This window comes from Primulina eburnea, chromosome 3 (assembly GCF_022965805.1).
Source record: "Primulina eburnea isolate SZY01 chromosome 3, ASM2296580v1, whole genome shotgun sequence".
NCBI lineage: Eukaryota > Viridiplantae > Streptophyta > Magnoliopsida > Lamiales > Gesneriaceae > Primulina > Primulina eburnea.
The window spans coordinates 50,386,571-50,408,101 of record NC_133103.1 but is presented as its reverse complement, the minus strand read 5'-3'; the positions used below and the strand labels follow the sequence as shown (position 1 = coordinate 50,408,101).

The window sequence follows — 21,531 nt, the reverse complement described above, 5'->3', positions numbered from 1 at the left end:
ATGGGGGTTGTTTTTGTAGTGGTTAGTTCGGAGGTGGGTGCCTAGGTTGAAACCAACCTACCTATATGATACTCACAGGAAATTTAGGGTCCGCTCCCAATAAGTGTCACTAGTACAGACGCAGGGTTTTGAAATGATCTTGAGCCTGAAATCACGAAAAAGACCGTTAAGAGGGGGCCAGGAGGGTGTCCTGGCGTAGCCCCTCCAACGCTCAAGTCAGTGACTGAGGATATATGGGGGGAGCAGCTAAGAGTGCTGCTGAGAACAATATAGTGAATTCAATGAATTAACACTCAAACCTGGTATTTATAAGAGAATACCTGGGCCTTTGGTGGGCCTGTCTTCCATTTGGGCTAGGGCCCTTGGTGGGCATGTCTTCCCTTTGGGGCTAGGGATGGGCTAGGGGTAGTGGGCCCATCCATGGGGTATCACCAGTCTTCCCCTCCCAAATCGAACTGAATCGCAGGTTCGAAGTTCGATTAGTCGTGCTGTCCTCGGGTTATCGGGTGCGAGTTGTGCATTATCTTCCAGCCATTCGTCAGTCCCCAAAAATTTAGAAACAAATCAAATCGTAATCATGCTTTCATTCTCCCTTCACCCACACAAAATCCTCTCCACCCCCTACTCAGCACTTCGCCCGGGCCGCTTCACAACGTCGTCTGTCTCACCTACGCCTCACCTACAACCCACTCACCCCCACATGTTGTTTCCTCGCCTTTCCTGCCAGCGTCGCCCTTCCTCTGTCCCAGCCTCAGCGCCAGCTTCGCTCACAGCCCTCGCCCTTCGCCTCCCTTCTCGCCCCTCGCCCCCTAGCACTCGCTTCCCGTCGCCGAGCCAGCACGCCTGCACACGCCTTCGCCCAGCCTCGCCGCTCGCCCCTATCGAGCTCTCGCCTACCTTGCCACACCCTCGCCCCACGCGCGCCTCGCACACAGCCGCCAGCTCGCCCACAGCCGCGGAAGCTCGCCCTCTCACCTCCTAACACCCTCGCTCAGTCGCCTGCAAGCCCTCGCCCACAGCCGCGGAAGCTCGCCCACACACTGCCGCACACCTCGTCGCATCCTCGCCCACACATCTCGGACGCTCGCCCGCGCCAGCCACCTCGCCCTGCCTGCACGCTCGCCCTCTCACCTCCTCGCCGTTCTCACCCTCGCCCAAGCGCCTGCCCGCACGCTCGCCTAGCCTCGCCGCATCGCACACCCTCGCCCACAACAGCACATGTAAAAAAAAAAATCGTGTTGCGAAATATTAATGGCTTGATAGCTTTTTTTTGTTGTTCGATTGTTTTCATCAGACCTGGTTGGGTACGGGTTTTCCCAAGAATATCGTATACTTTACAGAAAAAATTTTGTACCAAAAAATGAATATCGAGTTTGCATAGTTTTGTTGGACTATTTAACAACCATTTCAGTTTCAATTAACGTGTATTTTATGACAAAAACTTGTGTGAGACAGTCTCACGAGTCGTATTTGTGAGACGAATCTCTTATTTGGATCATCCATGAAAAAACATTACTTTTAATGCTAAAAGTATTATTTTTTATTGTGAATATCGGTAGAGTTGACAAGTCTCACAGATTAAGATCTGTAAAACGATCTCACATGAGACTCACTCGTATTTTATATATGCTGTTATTAGTAATGAGAAAACTGATTATTATTTTAAAAAACAGAGTTCTGAAAATAATATTATTTTGATGAAAAATTGGACACTTTTGTGATTATTTGTTAACACATTATATCATTATTGTAAAAGTATTTATCGACTAATCACGATGTACTAAATTTGTTAAAAAAAAAAGCAACAAAATTGTAAAATTATTTTATTAATTAATTTTATGAGATAAATATTCAACTCAAATAATATTAAAAAATATAATTTTTCGTAGAATCGTCTCGCAAAAATTCTATTTACGAATACACAGCTGTTAGACAAAGTTTTCGGTTTAGAGCTTGTCTCTGTCTTCCCCAACCAACCTGAGATCTGCAATTAAATAATGGTTTCTTGAAATAAACTCCATTACAACAACAATGTCCTAAAGTTCACAGCTTTAAGAAACCAACAATCGGAACCCACAATGCACCACCACCCTCCCTCCGCCGCCGCCGCCGTACCCTCTCCATACATTCTTCTATCCACCACCCTTTTCTCCATTCTCCTAATCCTTTCCCTCATTACCATCCCCACACCTCCCCGACCCCCCTCCCGGCCCCACCCATCCCTCTTCCCCCGCCACCACCGCATCCTCTTCCACAACCCCTCGACTACCCCTCCGGCCCCCCCTTCACTCGCCTACTTCATATCCGGATCCGGCAACGACTCGGGCCGGCTTATTCGTCTTCTTCACTCCATTTATCATCCTAGGAATCACTATCTACTCCACCTTGACCGCTCTGCTGAGCAGTCCGAGCGTGAGGCTTTGGCAGTTGCGGTTAAATCTGTGTCGGTCTTTGTAGCTGCGCAGAATGTTCATGTGATTGGGAAGGCGGACTATGTGTTCGACAATGGGCCTTCTTATCTCTCGTCAACGCTTCACGGCGCCGCTGTCTTGCTTCGTGTTTCGGATACTTGGGATTGGTTCATTAATCTTGATGCTGATGATTATCCCCTTGTCACTCAAGATGGTAATTTTATCTGTGCATTTTTTGAGTGAACATGTTTGTGAATAGGAACTTGCTGATTGTATGTTGGTTTCATTTTGTGTGATTTAATTGTTGCCGATTCATGTGGATTTCTACATGCTGTGCTATTAATCTCAGAAAGTTTCTTGCACTTGATCTTATTGTGTATTTAGTGTTCATCCTGAAGTACCTGTAGAGCGATCAAATGCCTGAGTTGGCGTCTTGGAGAGTATCTCGATTGAAGTTTGTTTGTTTGTTGGATAATTGAGTTGTGAGGCGTTGGGTTCTTATAGGTTATGGAGTTCCTAAACTCTCAAAATGTTTGGTCTTGTTGTTGTTCTTTTAGTATCGAGTGTGAATACTCGATAAAATTTTGGTTGGCTCTGTAATTTTAGTATGCTTGTGCGCGGTTGTGAAAGTAATTCGAGTTGGCGATTGGTGCATTGGCTGTTAATTATCAACTTTTGACCTGTAAAAGTAGTTACTGAATTTTGTATGGTGGCAATAGTATAGTGAAGACAGAATGGAATACAATATACAATTTACATGATTTTATCACAAAATGGTTGCAAAAATTTCGTATAACTATGAATCACGACCAATTTTATCAAAGATTTTAAATATGTTGTTTTGTTTCTTACATTAGCTTTATCTACATTTGTATGTGAACTTGTACATCACATATGTGAGGATAAAGTGGTTGTGATTTTGTTGTGTAATTGATGTGGACATAGCTTCAAATATCCATACTCTCTTCTATATTTTTAAACCTTTATGTTAGTCCATTATTGTGTGTGTTCGGGTGTTTTTGTTGATTGGAATTTTAGTATTACAACAGTTGCAGGATGTGGGAAAATTGTGAGGATAGTTGGAGGTAGTATTTATTCTGTTCGGGTTGGTTCATTCATCCGAATAACACTCGAGAGGCAGTTTTAAATATATTCCATGTTTATGTGTCTTCGTTATTGAATTTAATTGAGTTTTCTTGATTCCTGCTACCATAACGCTTTGTGTGTAATTCGAGTATTGAGTACATTGGTGTCATCTGTCATGTTCTAGCATTTGCTAAGTTTGCTTGGGGTTTGGTTAATCATAGTTGCTAAGTTTGCTATGAGTTTGGTTAACTTTGATTCATTTAGTAATCTACATAATTTGTTGGTAAATAACATTGTGTATATCAGTGAAAAGGATATTGTCTTTGAAATGATGTGCAAATTCGAGTTTTCTGTTATTTTAGATTTTTTATTTTGATCCCTTCAAATGTTTATGTACTCGTTATTTTACTCAATAGTCTATCCGGCATGGGCTACATGAGTTCAACTGTTTGTTTAAATTTTGTTAATGTGATGTGTCAACAACAATGCTATATGATAGTCGCTACTTGAATGATTCCTCGGACAGGGGCTTTGAAGTGCCTGCACTAATCAGACTTTTCAGTGTTTATTGTGTACACTCAAGTTTTTGTACACTTAAGTTTGTCACAAGTAATGTTATTGTAGGTATTTGGATAAACTTCCACTTTGAATGACAAGGAAATATTCATTTTTGCAGATCTTTTGCATATCTTGTCCTATCTGCCTCGAGATCTTAATTTTGTGAATCACACGAGCTACATTGGCTGGAGAGAGTATGGAATCTCACCTTTGATCACTGAATCACATTCTTTTATGCTAACCAAGCTGACTATTATAAAGTTTGTTTGCAGATCACGCAAATTGAAACCAATCGTTGTTGACACTGCGCTCTTTCTCGAGGGGAACAGTGAGATGTTTTATGCCACTCAAAAGAGAGAGCTCCCGGATACATTCCGTTTATTCACAGGTTGGCGCTTAAATACAGTTATATTTGTTTCATGTTGAACGAACTTCTAGTTCTTGTGCTCGGGTTATGATTTCTTTTAATATTTGTTATTTTAATATTATTTGAACTACTATTTTATCTTCAGGTATTTCACAAATATAACTACATTTTGGGATTACGAACTCTATATAGTTGAAGGGTATTTTTAATTTTGCACATGAATGGTCCAAAATTCGAGCTCGACAATGCTAAAAAAATAAAGCTTACATTGTTCAAGCTCGTCACTCCAAAGCTCAAGTCTGTGTTTATCGGAGATTACTCGAATTAAACTCGAGCTTGAAAATCATAGCTCTCTCAAGGTCGAACACATAATTATTTATTTTCATGTGGTGCTCGAATATGACTTGGCTCAACCTTAAACCTAGGGAAGGAAAGGATGTTTTCATTTCTTATATCTTGAGGAAGAAATTTCTGTGAATGCTGTATGTTATTATATGTCATGAAATATGCTTCTCATTTTGGTAATTATTTTTCTGGATGTTCCATTTGTGTTTTGAAATTCCAAGGACGTAAGGAGACAGTAGTCGTGTAACGTATATTATCCTTTCGCTTACAGGTTCATTTTCGACTATTTTAAGTCGGAAATTTCTCGAGTTCTGCATCATGGGTACAGATAACCTACCCAGAACACTACTAATGTACCTGTCTAATACACCCGCATCAAATACCGTTTACTTCCCAACAGTTGCATGCAATTCCCACCAATTCAATCGAAAAACAATCAACCACAGCTTTCATTACGCCTACCTCGACTCTAGGCACGAGCTCGACTTTCTTAACTCGAGCAACTTCAATGATCTGATCCAGAGTGGAGCAGCCTTCGCATCGCCATTCAGAGAAAACGACCCCATTCTTGACCAGATCGACCATGAAATCCTGCTGCGAAATCCGGGTAAACCTGTTCCTGGTGGATGGTGTTTAGGTAATTCGGTTGAAGATAAATGTGACGTATGGGGAGACTCTGATGTTTTGAAGCCTGGTGTGGGTGCTAAGAGGCTCGAAAGACGTCTTGTTGAGATCCTATCGAATGAAACGGCCCGATCCAATCGATGTGTAGACGAATGACTCTTGTTGATTCACCCTTTTTTCCTGGACGAGGATCTATGGGAAGGAAGACGAGGGAGCGAAGAGACAAGGAACAGGAGACATGAATTGTTTTCAAATCTTTGTTGTATTAATTCTTTGTTGTCAATATCTTCAGACCTCTTCATTTCCTTAACTTGGTCTAGTAATAACTCTCAGAATAGGGGAATATTTCACTCTACCTCATGGATCACTGCCCCTATGAGAAGATCAAAGGTCCAGTTTTAACCACACATATGCGGGGTTTTCCAAATTCTTTAAAATCAACGGTCCAGATCCTGTGGGGACAGGTAGCATCGACATAACCCAGAATAGCACAACATTTCTTGCAGTTCAGAAATTTAAAAGTAGCGGGATGCAACCGAACCAAATCGAGCTTGAATATTGTCTAATCCGAGTTTCAATATTCAAATTTTACATGAATACTGTTCAAATCGCTTGAACTCGAGTTCGACTCTAAAAAAGTGTAGAGTTTGAATGACATATGAAACATAAAAATAAAATAAAATTCATACAATAATGCTAAATTAATAATGAAAATTGTTATAATTCAATTTATGTGCTATAATTTCTTTAAAAATGATTTGAATGTGGATCAAACACCATATTGAATAAATCCTTAATACTCATTTACAAATTAAATGGAAAATTTAGACTTTGAATTAAATTACATAAACCCAATGTTTGACAAAATATCTTTAAATTTTCAAATAATAATAATATTTGTTTCAAGTGTGGTAATCACGTCAGAGACAAAATAATTATTACAAATGGAAAATGTTGGATCCGTCTTGATTTTGTTCGGACAGTTTCGATTAAAGTGCGACACATGTTATATGTGCACTAATAAATTGATTCGATTTGGGGTTGTGTTAGATTTGTGTTGGCTAGATAATGATTAAATTCTATGAAATTTGATACACACGACGATTCTATATATTGATTTTTTTTTTTTTTGCCCCCGATACGTGCATATAAAATAAATAATTTTGTGTTTGGTATTTTTTTAAAAAAATAGAAATCATATTAAAATTAAAATTGATTATGTATAATTATATTTTATAATGTATTTTTAAATAAAAATTTATGTTGTTTTACAATATTTTTTTGGATGAGGACTTATATGGTTATTTAAGCTTGGATAGGGACGTCAGTTCGTCCGGATTTTACCGATCCCGTATTGGACCCGTCCTGTTTAGGCATACCAAGCGGGTGATGAGGTGGGTCTCGGATCCAATTTTTCAGATCCGTCCGGGTATGACCGGTCTTATATATGTGCATATAAATACTATAAGGTTTTAGTTTTATTAATGTTCATTCGAGGATGTCAATATTTTTTCTTTGAAAATTAATAACTCTTTTTTTAAGTAATTCATTATGTCGTGAAGAAATTTATTTATTATTATTAAGTGTGGTCGAAGAAATACATTATTTTTCTATTATGTTATATTTAGAGGCTTGTTTGTTTTATAATTCAATCATATGAGAAGAAAATTGTTGTTTTCGTTTTTAAAAAATCGGATCTCACGAGTCTAACCGGCCTCATTTTGTATTCGGGGTGGGTCAGGTCCGAATAATACTTAACCGGAGTGAGACGAGTATTAAGTCAAAGTTTTCTTCATAGAACGGATATTGGGTCTAAACATATCCGCTTCACACTCACCTCGTTACATCTCTGAGCTTGGATAAGATTTGACTCAATTTTGTAGCTAATAAAATTTACAATAATTTATTTTTTAAAAAATATTATTAAAAAATAGGGAAGGGTATTATTTGTATTCCATAAAATTTGTATAATGACAGAAAGAGTTAATAGTATAACGGGCTCATGTTTAATAATATTCATTTATTCATAATATTTTGTAATATAATTATCGTATAATTAGCTCTAATTATTTTGATCATCTCAAGAATTGTGTTATTGTTATTATTTTTTAAAGCCCAACTAAATCGAGATTGAAACACTAGGAATCATATCTTTCGATTCCGATTCCGATTCCGATTCCGATTCCGATTCCACCTCTCATCGGTTCGGAACCGTCGGATCTAGAAACGATATGTTAGTTCTTTCCCAACCTAGGAATCATATCTTAGGAGTTCACTCTTGATTTTATTTATATTTTGTTTTTGTTTTTGTTTCTATTTCATCAATTAAGGTTGTAGTTTAAATAAAAATAGAGATAATGTGGTAGTTATAAAAATTGCTAGGGGTGATATTTGGAGGTCATATGGCAGTTCCAATAGATGTCTCAATTTTAATATAGTATAGATATTTCGTGATGATAATGTCCTCTATTTGTAAGAAAATTCCCAAAATTCACTAATCTGATTATAAAAATAAAGACAAAAGCTTGGGTGAGACGGTCTCACGGGTCGTATTTGTGAGACAGATCTCTTATTTTGGTCATCCATGAAAAATCATTACTTTTTATGCTAAGAGTATAAATTTTTATTGTGAATATAGGTAGGGTTGATCCGTCTCACAAATTAAGATCCGTATGACGGTCTCACATGAGACTCACTCAAAAATAAAACAATTTTTTTGAAGTAAAATCTTAAATTTGTAATTATCCAGGCAAATGATCATTCAAGAGTAAGTAGATAGGATGATATTACATGGTATTCGATGTAGGAACTAGGAACTGTTATGCCTCGGGCCCAAGCCCTCATAAGTTCGAGTGTACACAATAGGTCTCAATAACAACTATTTTGTATATGTTTTTATTATATGAAAATGATGAAAACGATTATTCCAAGTTGCTAAAGTTTTTTCGATCATTTATAAACCAATTTAAAGATTTATTTTCTAACTCGTATGGGACAATGGATACCGCGGTACTCATCGAACGAGACGTCACGCGTCTTGACCCAACTAAAATGAGTGCAAAATTCATAATTTTCTCAGGGAAAGGGAAACTATACACAACTTGTTGTCTTGGATTTTATTGTCTCGTGGCTCTTGTTTAATTTGAGAAACATGCATAGATAAGAATCTCAAATCAAGAAAAGCACCATTTAGTGGCAAATTCATGTATATTACATGGTCTGAATCTATCTTCTACCAGTCAAGGTCTTCTTGGAATTATACGAAGGAATGGGTCAATGGGATTTTTTTTTTTAGTTTTTGTTCTGTGGTTCTTCTTCGAGTTATTTTCAATCACATAAATCAATTGGTCAATTTTTTTGTTAAAGAAATTAAAGGAGTGAGCTCAAGTTGTTTTTTTCGTTAAAGAAATGGTTTTCGGTGTATACAATATTTTAATTAAACAAAAATAATTATTGCTTTATCTAGGTATACTATTTTTTAAACTTGAGGACTTGATAAATAAGTTTTGCTCGTCAAGCTGGTTTCATCAATTTTTTTTTTTTTTTTTTTGAAAATAAGCCTAATAAAATATCCCAAAAAAATAAATTCACGGCAGTGGCGGAGCCAGGAATCCGATTCTATCCGGGCTAGAATTTTAAATTCTAAAATTCTTTAATATTTTAAATTGATCTATCCGGGCTAGTATCAAATTTATCCAAAATTATAAAAAAAAATTACATATAAAATGCTGTGATTAGATACATTGATGGTGTTTTGACAAAGATGAAATACATTGAAGTAAATGATTAGAAAACTTATAATACATTTTTTTTTTAAAAAAGAAAAAACAAAACAAAACAAAAAAGTTAGAAGACATACAAATTTGATGCATGTGACTCTTTATTGAACTTTTGAACCAACTTTTTCTTTTGCAAGCAAACATAAATTTTTTTCTTTAAATGCAAAACGTTATCTTTTAACTACCCATTTATTTAACTTTCCTCCAAATTATATATCTGAACCAATAATGTCTGATGGGACATAAACAAATAAATCGAACAATTTATTAAATTAAATACAAAGTTCATTGTCCATATAAGTACATTCGTCGATTTAGTAAAAATTATAGCCGATAGCAACCATATAATTCAACCTTACCCATATTCGACACTAAGGTAATACCTTAGCATAAAAAATGATTACTTTTCAATGGGTGGACCCAATAAGAGATCCGTCTCCAAAATAATCCCGTGAGACCGTCTCACACAAGGTTTTTTGTCATCTTTTAAGCTTAAAACCGAACATCACATTTTTGAGTACTCGCATAATAAAACAATAGACAATTATCGTACTCCTATAACTGTCAAATTTGAAAGATCTCAAAGATATTTTAACGAAGAAGGAAGAACACCAACTAGATATAGAAAAAAGCAGGCCTTGTGAAAGCCTTACAAATATTTTTGACAAATAAATGTGACTGTGATATATATAATTTATTGTTCCAAATACCACATTAAATATATCTAAGACTCGAAGAAAATAAAGCAAAAAAAAAAAAAAAAAAAAACCACCGTCACAAGTAATTAACGTAATTCAATGTTTAACCTAACTCACGTACAAAGACCATGGATAAAATTTATTATGTAAATAAAGAAGATTTCAAACAAATGATTAATTAAGAACAAAAATACGACCATGTCATAAAATATGATCAAAATTCTAACATTGACTGTATTAAAATGACAAACGAAGAATAAATAAATAGTTATATGCGCGTATTAGATCTACTTGTTTTTGACTAAAAGGGTCAACTTTTTGCAGGTTTGACATATATATTGCTTCATTGGCAACGCTAATTTTCAAGTTTCGAGTATTATTATTTTTGCGACTTTCTATTTTATTTCCAACCTAACATGTAAGGTCCAATTTATTCAATGAGCAGGTATTTTGTGAGATACTTTCACGAATCTTTATATGTGAGATGGGTCAACCCAACTGATATTCACAATAAAAAATAATACTCTTAACATAAAAAAGTAATATTATTTTCATGGATGACTCAAGTAAGAGATATATCTCACAAATAAAACCAGTTAATCGTCTCACACAAGTTTTGTCATATCCAAATTATTTTTTGAGTAGATTTGAATAATCCAAATTAAACATGTTTCTTTACTTATTTTTTCTATGGATGAGATTATTGAGATGCAATCATTTCTCCCACTATGTTTTTAAAAATTAATCATTTCTCCTACTATGTTTTTAAAATTAACTACATGATTATCATAAATTATATTTTTGGCAAAAACTTGGGTGAGACGGTCTCACGGGCCGTATTTGTGAGACGGATCTCTGATTTGAGTCACCCATGAAAAATTATTACTTTTTATGCTAAGGTAAAACATTAATTGCTCAGCTCCAACTATGTAAAATTTGCCTGATATTTTAATGCTTGTTACGTTAGTATGACGAGTGAAAGGAAATATGGTTGGTTAATATAAAAAAAGTTTAAGATACAATTTTTTTTTTATCTTGGTTTTGTCCTAAAAAGTAAATAATAATCCATATATTTATATATATATATATTGATAAAGAATAATAATATGTAGAAATATACAATGAAAATATATAAAAGTTCTACTTTAGTGGCAGCATATGATTGTTCAAAATAACAATTTGTTAAATATGAACTCTATATCAATTGAAAATTCTTGAAAAAATAATGATATAAAAAGAAATAATTAATGACAAATAATTTTTTACCGAAAAATATTGAAATAAAATGAAAAAAGAAAATGATTATTTTTGCACGCTAATTTTCTAATTTTAGGTTTTAGTTCATTAAGTTTTCAAAATTTTATATTAGTACATTAACTTTAATTTTCGACTGTTTTGGTCTAATTGTTGACGTAACATCTGAGAAGTCACCAATTACGTCAGCAATTTTCAATGCGACGTAATGTTTTTTGGTGTTATGTCAGTATTTTCTAGTACCACATTATCATTTTTTGACTGCACATCAACGATTTGTCTAAAATAGTCGAAAATTAAAAGTTAGTATACCAAAATCATACTTTAAAATTTTAATGGACTAAAATTCAAAATTAAACAAGTTAGTTGAAACAAAAAACTTATTTTCGATTAAAACTTCTAGAAAACTAATAATCATCTCAGATTATAAAATACCCATTTTTTGATAAATTAATTTAATTCAACATAAAAATAGAAAATATCACAATTTTCTTTCCTTATCAAAACAATAGAATTCAATATATTATAGAAATATTTAAATAATCATGCTAGAAAATTGGAATATATTGATGCTAGGGTGCTTCTACGAGCTTGAAATAATAGTTGATTTTTTCATGATTGTCGTCTGGTTGATCGGTTGTAAGTCAATTAGGACTTTTCATATTGATCGACCGAATGTGTTAGGAGTATCAGCTGAGAATATGATATCGACTAACATGAAATGACAAGATTGTATAAATCAAATTAAGTCTCTAGTAAAAAACTTTCGAAGAATATGAGACGTAAAAAAAGTTGTTTTTTAAATTTCCGGAAACAAATTTGTGTATTCATTCATCTGCTTTTACAAAATCATTCCTTAAAAACACTCCTTTTATCACTTTACATCTTTTGGTATCAGTTTGACCAAAATATTCACAACATCAATTCGAGTTGATTCTAAGCAATTTTAAGGAGTCCCAAACTTAGCATAACACTAATCATCAATATGTGAAATTTATTTAAACATAAATAGCAAAATTTAAGGTAGATATTTAATATAGTAATAATATATGATACCCTAAACAATAAGTAACTCGTAATTCAGTTTAACACATCTTTACTTCTTAAAAATGTAAATTTAAAATAATCACAAAACCTACTAGGAGACGGTTTCATATGTCAGTTATATGAGACAGATTTCCAATCCAACCCAACTCACGAAAAAAAATTACTTTTATGTCATATTATTACTTTTCATTGCTTATATAGATATTGTGGATAGAGTTATATGTTAATACTTTAGTAAACCCAATATATTTTTATAGATTATAAAATCAAATATTATGAATTATTTGTACATATTTAAAAAAATTATATTATCCTCTCATGAAAGAGTAAGGAATCGTGTTGTTGGGGGATGCAGCCAGTCGGCCGCAACTAGTTGGGTCCATTTCTCTTATATTAATGCACAAATGAAAGTTCTTGTCATCATGATATGACAAATCACATGTGATTAATTATTATTTATAAATTATTTGATTTTTTAAATTAAATTTTTTTGTTGAGAATCTTTGGATAAGATTAATCAAATAAAATAATCTTGCTATAATTGATAGTTACTTGTATAAAGCAACTTAAAGTGATGCAATTATTTTCCACATTTATGTAAAAAATATAATTTTGAAAAAATAAAGTAAAAAATGATAGTATTGCATATATATATATATATATATATATATATATATATATATATATATATATATATATATATAGTGTGAATAAATATAAGAATAAAATCATCTACCCTACTTTATATACTCTTTCAGAAATGATTACTTTTTTAAAAAAAATTATTCGAGTTTAAGAAATAAAATATTTTTAAAATAAGTATTTAATGTACTATTTAATCTTGGATTTATCATGAATTAGATACTTAACCATTTAAGATTAATAATTTGAAGGGATTGATTTTGCGAATAAAATTCATACCGACCTCGAGTAACTTGAGAAATACTCGAGTAAAACTTGAGTTCAAGTGATATTTTTCCGTGCTTTACTTGGAATGATAATTTTAGTCATATAAGTTTGTATATTTTGTGTTTTAATTTAATGTTTTATTTTATGCAATAATTTATATATTTTTTAGTGTTAATATTTTTTTCCGAAACTATTAAATCTGTCAGATATTATTTATTTGACACTGATGATCTCATATATGACTCATATGACAAAAATAAAATATATTATACCCATTAAAATCTATCTTAGAAAAATTAAAGAGAAACACATTTTTTCCTCTCATTTTAAAATATAGATAGTCAATTTTATGTTTCTCTTTTTGGTTTTTTTAGATTTATTTTAATGTGTGTAATATAGATTTATTCTTGCTATATAAGTTAGTTCAGAGATAATCACTGCCAAATAAAGTATATTTTGATAATTTATTGGCTTATGGCGAAAAAATTAAACGACCAATAAAAAAATTCAAGTTACTATATGAAAAACAAATATTACCAAGTTACACAATTAATATTCAAAATAGATCAACTTTTGAGACTAGAATTACAATTTTTCCCTAGAAGTTGCAAAGACATGAGCATTGGAGCTATTTCATGATGAGATTCGAGGAAGATGAGAATTTATTTCATGACATAGGAACCTACAACTACTACCCTTTTGTAAGCACTGATTAAAACTTCGGACTAGCGCAATAGTATTCAATTCACGTTAGTCAAGTAAACAACACTAGAAAAACTCTGTGTGACAAGCTCACTCATAAAAATATTGGTATGAAGAATCGAACTTTCAACCATGATCATGTTAAGGGGGTATTGCCAATAATATAAATTCTGAGGCTTGAGCTTAATTTTTTTATGACTTACAACCTATAATCATTATTTTTCGGTATATATTGGGTAAATTTTTGGTAACGCAATAGCTTGCAAACTACATTAATTAGATAAACCACATTGGGAAAACCTTATGTGACAAACTCGTCCACAAAACGTTGTAGAGGGAATCGAGCTCCTGATATTTAACAAAACATTCACTTGCTCCACCAACTTGAACATCCTTTTAGGGACATGTTTTTGCTTAATAAGTTAAATATTTTAACCATAGAACAACTTAAACATCATATTTCGATCGTTACGTTGGATTAAAGGTGGGATTTTAGGCTTATGGGCTTTCCATGTGAGTGAATGAAAATTTGGAAAGGTGGGTTTGTCCCACATTGGAAAAAATAAAGTGGTATAGATAAGTTTATATTGTGTTACACTTTATGAAGGTGTAACAATGATGGGTCAAGAGGCTCTCTCTCGCGCACACAGGCGCATGGGGGTTTTGCAAATCATTGGCCCGATTTGCAGTGGAAAAAAGGATTGACTTGTGTGCAAGCGTACGAGCGCGACTTGGGCGCGTCAAATGTCGGACCGCTCAAGGCAAAAATCGCTTAGCAGTCTATGCCATCTTTTGTTATTTTTTTCAGTTCAGACCTTTCACATGCCCTTGAGACCTTTCGCGCATAACTGTTGGTGCTTCATCTCCCCAACTGTTGGTGCTTCATCTACCATCTTTAAGGCATATTTAAGGAAACCTGCGGCCTTTCATATGGATGGTATTGACATGTATAATAAATAGGGGATGTGCCTAGCCTAGAAACAGAGACCGAAAAATCCACTTTCTGCTAATGCTACAGTACTTCTGTTATGCTACAGTACTTCTGCTACTGGTTCTGCTATAGTACTAGCACTTCTGTTCTGTTACTGGTTCTGCTACAGTACTTCTGCTTGTTCTGCTGCAGTACTACTTCTGCTGCTACAGTACTGCTTCTGCTTGTTCTGCTTCTGCTCTGTTCACTGATAAAGTTCAGGTACTGATTTTGTTCGCTAGCATAGTGTTTCGTGCTGCAACTCTGCTGGTTTGCCCATTGTATCCTGGGAAACAGACGTCCGCTGAATCCTTGGAGCACATACCGGAGGGGGCGAATCTATTTTAAGGAAACTGTACAAGCTACAGGCATCGGTTTGATTTACTTAAACATTGTACTACTCTTTTGATTAACTACACTGATTTGCTAGTTTTACACATAAATATCTGTTCTAGTTTTCCATATATTTTGAACAACAAACTTAAAACAGATTTTACTCATTACGTGAAAAGTTCAGTTCAGATATGGCTACTGAATCCAGCGTGCAAAGGGAAACTGGTCATGTTGTCCCTACTGTGCCTGCTCAAGTTGTCTCACGTGCTGCTGCGGTTACTGTAGTGACCCGTTCCAGAATCACCTACTAATGAAGAACTAAGCATGCAATTAACTTAATTAAAAACAATCAGAAATAAAGGCGGAAAACTGTCACCAAAAGATAGTTATACAACCCAATCGAAAATCCAGGACAACTAAACTAAAAGGAAATATACTGTACAACCATATCGAATAGAAATAGTACTGAAAACTAAACCAACCAGCTACTCACGTCCTCCTCCTCCTCCTCCTGAGCTGTCCAACCTGAGGCCTGCCCCGTGGGAATGGGGTGTCCAAGATAAACAAAACCGAGGACGTGAGCGATAAGAACGCCCAGTACAAAAGCATGAGTATACAAACCTATATGAAATGCACATGCTATGATATGATACCAGGGTAGTCAAGAAATAGGAGTCACAAAGGATCTCAAAATGCTCAGTCTAGAGGCGCCAAGTGGATAGTGCCGCGCGGTACTCCTCTGGGTCACTGCATCCACTACAAGAACAGACGTGGACCTAAAATGTCCCGGATCACCGAAGCCCTCCGGACCCGTCGGCCACTGTGTACTCTCGGTGTCCATGCGTCCACAAGACAAGACAGGGCTGAGCGGCCCCACAAGATATAGCTTATCTCGAAAGAGATACAGCTCAACAGTAAAGGCTATCTCGAAGGAGATACGACTCAACATGAAATGCAACATGCATCATAAAACGTGACATAATAGCATGCATCATATGACATATATCAATGCACCACATAATCATGCAACACATATAGGAATGTATACTCGACCAGGATATCTCGGATAGTACTTTCGTACCTCAAACCAGCAGATCCTAACAATCAGTCCTAGACTCCCGCCTGCGTCCGCAGTCAGCCCACTGGTGCCGCTAGCTCCAAACTAGAGCACAGCTCCGCTACAACACTAGTAGCTCCCCGCTAGTGCCCGAACCTCGGAAAAAGACTAGAAACCTGTCAGAAACGACTGAAATGCTCTGGGACTCTCTGAAATGGCGAGTCACAAATGAAGCCTCGCGCCTCTATTTATAGCCAATGTTCGGACGCTCCGATCCACTTCGGAAGCTCCGATCTGGTACACTTCGGACGATCCGAACCCACTTCGGACGATCCGAACCCTGCATGTCTTCCACGAGTACAGCCACCTGTCCCGGACGATCCGAGTCTTGATCGGACGATCCGAACCCTTCCACGTGTCCAGACACCTGGCTCGGACGATCCGAACCCTGATCGGACGATCCGAACCCTTCCACGTGTCCAGAACCCTTCCACGTGTCCAGCCACCTGTCTCGGACGGTCCGAACCCACTTCGGATGATCCGAACCCTCTTCGGACGATCCGAACCTGGTTCGGTCTTTCCGATCCCACCGAAATATAATTAATCCAATAATTAACTCAAATTAGGAATCGGGCTACATTCTCCCCCCCTTAAAAAGATTTCGTCCTCGAAATCAGGTTTATAGGATGAACAAAAACTGAAATAACAACATTGTTATTACATCTCAATTGTTGTTGAATACAACTGATATTTCGATTATAACTGAAAACACAACATATACAAAGCATAACTCAAAAGAGCTCTGGATGCTCCGAACGCATACGACTCTCTAGCTCCCAAGTGGCTTCTTCAGTGCCTCTGCGCTGCCACTGAACTAAGACAAGAGGAATGATCTTATTCCGCAACACCTTGTCTTTGCGATCGAGAATCCGCACTGGTCGTTCCACGTAAGACAAATCCGAATTTAGTTGAACTTCAGAGGGATGCAAGATGTGAGACTCATCTGCTACGTATCGTCTCAACAAAGATACGTGGAACACATCATGAATACTTGATAGGTACGGCGGCAATGCAAGTCTGTAAGCCAAATCTCCCACGCTTTCCAATATTTCAAATGGACCAATAAATCTCGGAGACAGCTTACCCTTGAGACCAAATCTCAAAATCCTGCGAAAAGGCGAAACTCGGAGAAACACTTTCTCACCTGGCTGAAAATAAAGAGGTCGCCGCTTGGTGTTCGCATAACTAGCCTGTCGATCCTGAGCGATCTTAATCCGTTTCTTGATTATTGCAACCTTATCAATAGCCTGCTGGACTAACTCCGGTCCCTCAACATGTCGTTCCCCAACTTCGTCCCAGAATAATGGAGTACGACAACGTCGCCCATACAACGCCTCAAATGGTGCCATACCAATACTACGATGATAGCTGTTGTTGTATGCGAACTCAATCAAAGGCAAATGATCCTGCCAAGCGGTTCCGAAATCCATCACACAAGCTCGCATCATATCCTCAAGTGTACGGATAGTCCTCTCCGTCTGACCGTCGGTCTCTGGATGATAAGCTGTACTTAAACTTAGGGACGTACCCAATACCGCCTGGAAACTACCCCAAAATCGTGAGGTAAAACGAGGATCTCTGTCACTGACAATACTAACTGGCACCCCATGCAGACGTAAAATCTCTTGAATATACAAGCGAGCCATACGATCGAAAGTGAAATCACGGTTATATGGCAGAAAATGAGCAGACTTGGTGAGTCGATCCACCACTACCCAAATAGCATCACTATTCCTCGAAGACAATGGTAAGTGAGTAATGAAATCCATCGCGATATGCTCCCACTTCCATTCGGGAATAGGTAAGTTCAACAATAATCCTCCCGGTCTACGGTGCTCTGCCTTAACCTGCTGACAAACAAGACACTTGGAAACAAACTGATAAACGCTGCGCTTCATCCCTTTCCACCAAAATCGTGTCCTCAAATCTTTATACATCTTGTTGCTTCCTGGATGGACACTCAACTTGCTTCGATGAGCCTGAGCCAAGATCTCTTCCCTCAAAGTATCATCCTCTGGTACCACAACCCGATTAGACAAACACAGAAGACCATTAGACTGATAATGGAAATTGCTATCTCCACCAGCCAACCGAGCTAATCTCTGAGTCTTGAGATCAGACATCTGAGCATCTCGAATCCGAGCGAACAAAGCTGGCTCAGATAGAATGGTAGCAACACGAATGCTCTCCATACCTTTCCGATGTTTGAAATTAAATCCCAATGAACAACAATCCTGGATAGTACTAATCATAGCACTGGTCTGTAGTGCAGAGGCTCTCACCTTGCGACTAAGAGCATCGGCTGTGAGATTCGCAGAACCTGGATGGTATTTGATCTCGCAGTCATAATCTTTAAGTAGATCCATCCAACGACGTTGTCTCATGTTCAACTCAGCCTGAGTGAACAGATACTTCAGACTCTTATGATCAGTAAAAATTTCAAACTTAACTCCGTACAAGTAATGACGCCAGATTTTCAGCGCGAACACAATAGCAGCTAATTCTAGATCATGAATAGGGTACTTCTCCTCGTGAGGTTTTAACTGCCTGGATGCGTAAGCGATCACATGATCATTCTGCGTCAACACACACCCTAAGCCTTGAAAAGAGGCATCGGTGTAAACACTGAAACCATCAGATCCTGACGGTAACGCCAAAACAGGTGCAGAAGTCAGAAGTCGACGAAGCTCTCTGAAACTATCTTCGCACTCAGATGACCACTCAAATGGAACATCCTTCCGAGTAAGTTGCGTCAATGGTCTAGCTACCTGAGAGAAATTCACAATGAAGCGACGATAATACCCTGCCAGACCTAGAAAACTACGGATCTCAGCCACCGTCGTAGGACGTGACCAATTCAGCACTGCTTCGATCTTGCTGGGATCCACAGAAATTCCTTCCTTGGAAATCACATGACCAAGGAATACTACACGATCAATCCAGAACTCGCACTTACTCAGCTTAGCATACAATTGCTTCTCGCGAAGAATCTGCAACACAATCCTCAAGTGCTGGATATGCTCTTCCACACTGTGTGAATAAATCAAGATATCATCGATGAAAACCACAACAAACTGATCTAGAAAATCCCGAAAGACTCGATTCATCAAATCCATGAACACTGCTGGCGCATTCGTCAATCCAAATGGCATAACTAGAAACTCGTAATGCCCATATCGAGTACGAAATGCAGTCTTGGAAATATCATCATCTCTAACTCTCATCTGATGATAACCCGATCGCAAGTCAATCTTGGAGTAAACAGAGGTACCCTGAAGCTGATCGAACAAATCATCGATACGAGGTAATGGATACTTGTTTTTGATCGTCACACGATTCAGCTGGCGATAATCAATGCACAATCGAATAGATCCATCTTTCTTCTTGACAAACAAGACTGGAGCTCCCCAAGGTGAAACACTCGGGCGAATATAACCTTTATCAAGAAGATCCTGCAATTGCTGCTTCAATTCTCTCATCTCTGACGGAGCAAGACGATAGGGGGCACGAGAAATCGGTGCAGTCCCTGGCATTAACTCAATGCCAAATTCCACCTCTCTAACCGGAGGAAAACCAGGAATCTCATCTAGGAAAACATCAGGAAATTCACAAACCACTGGAATATCCTCTATACCAACACTACCTGTGGATGAATCAATCGCATAGATGAGGTAGCCTTCCCCGCCCGACTCTAAAGCACGACAGGCTTTCAGAGCAGATACCACTGGCATCGGAGGTCGCGCTCCCTCACCATAGAAGAACCAACTAGAGCTCTCAGTCGTACGAAACTGAACAAGCTTCTGGTAACAATCCACGGTAGCTCGGTATGTAGTCAATAGGTCTATACCTAGAATACAATCAAAATCTTCCATCTCCAGGATCATAAGATTCGCAATCAATTCGTTACCCTCAAAATCTAAGGGACAACCCATCACTAGACGCCTCGCTAACACCGAACGACCCATCGGGGTAGAAACGGAAAGAATGACGTCTAGAGAAACATACGGTAACTTATGACGCTTAACAAATCGTGCAGAAATGAATGAATGTGATGCTCTGGTATCAATAAGAACAAAAGCAGGAATACCGCATAAACGAAAAGTACCTGCTATGACTCTCTCTGTCTCATCTGCAGCCTGATCCTGGTTCAGCGCAAAAACCTGACCTTGGGCACGAGGTCGAAGATTTGAACTACCCACTGCCTTACCCTGCGTCCTCTGCTGAACAGTCGTCTGAGATCCGGAACCAGATCCTGCTCCACCTCGCAACTGAGGACAATTCTTCTTGAGATGACCCATCTCTCCGCACTGAAAACAAGCTCCCGCGGCTGATCGGCATTGCTCCGATGGATGATTCTTCCCACAATGTACACAAGAAACCTTCTTCTTACCAAAGCGGAAAACACCGCTAGACCGTGATCCAGATCCAGAAGAAGAAGAACCAGATTTCTTGAAAGACTGAGATCGAGGGCTCAAAGTACTCGGAGGTCTAGAGGAAAGAATAGCCCTACCACGCTGGAGACTGATCTCTGCCTGGCGACACCGGTTCACTAACCCATCATACGAAGTAGGATTATCACAGACAGTGACTCGATCAAAAATCTCCTGGTTAAGACCCTGGAGAAAATGGTCATACTTGGCCTCAGAACTGCCACTGATATGAGGGGCAAAGGGTAACAACTCGAAGAACTTCTGCTGATATTCATCAACAGACATACTCCCCTGCTTAAGATTCAGGAGCTCAATCGTCTTTGCCTGGCGAAGGGCTGGAGGAAAATACAGCTGCATGAAAGCTGCACGGAAGTCGGCCCAAGTCACCCTACCCTGGGACTGGACTATCGGCGCAGAAGTCGATCGCCACCACTTGCGCGCACGGCCCTCGAGAAGAAAACCAAGGGTCTCCATCTGCTGCTCCTCGGTGCACTGGAATGCACGGAAACAACTCTCCATGCGCTCTAACCAATCCTCAGCATCATCGGGAGTCTCACCGCCGACTAAAGGCTTAGGCCCCATCTGAATGAAACGGTGCAAATCAAAACGCCTAGGACCATCCCGACGATGACGATGTTCACGATGACGCCTACGATCGTCCTGGTCACCCCAACGACCTACACTTCCCTGACTACTCTCATCACCAAAGTGGTCAGCCATCGCTACAAGATAGAATGGGGAAAAATGGTAAAATGGTCAACGAAAATCCCAAAACAGAATCTATATCCCAAAATCGTAAGCATGCTCTGATACCATAAATGTAGTGACCCGTTCCAGAATCACCTACTAATGAAGAACTAAGCATGCAATTAACTTAATTAAAAACAATCAGAAATAAAGG

At 37.6% G+C, this 21,531-nt stretch overlaps 1 protein-coding gene across 1 annotated transcript; it reads left to right on the top strand.

Annotated features, from left to right (window-relative positions):
• The first annotated feature begins 1,936 nt into the window (after window positions 1-1,936).
• LOC140827819 (beta-glucuronosyltransferase GlcAT14A) lies at window positions 1,937-5,737 on the top strand. The gene is made up of 4 exons (XM_073190669.1): window positions 1,937-2,625; window positions 4,174-4,249; window positions 4,328-4,443; window positions 5,039-5,737. The coding sequence occupies exons 1-4, from the start codon at window positions 2,079-2,081 to the stop codon at window positions 5,545-5,547; spliced, it is 1,248 nt and encodes a 415-aa protein (XP_073046770.1). The 5' UTR covers window positions 1,937-2,078; the 3' UTR covers window positions 5,548-5,737.
• Window positions 5,738-21,531: the final 15,794 nt, after the last annotated feature.

Coding starts and splice junctions, on each gene's coding strand:
- LOC140827819 (XM_073190669.1), top strand. CDS start 2,079: ATGCACCACCACCCTCCCTCCGCCGCCGCCGCCGTACCCTCTCCATAC. Junction 2,626..4,173: donor TCCCCTTGTCACTCAAGATG/GTAATTTTATCT, acceptor TCATTTTTGCAG/ATCTTTTGCATATCTTGTCC. Junction 4,250..4,327: donor AGCTACATTGGCTGGAGAGA/GTATGGAATCTC, acceptor GTTTGTTTGCAG/ATCACGCAAATTGAAACCAA.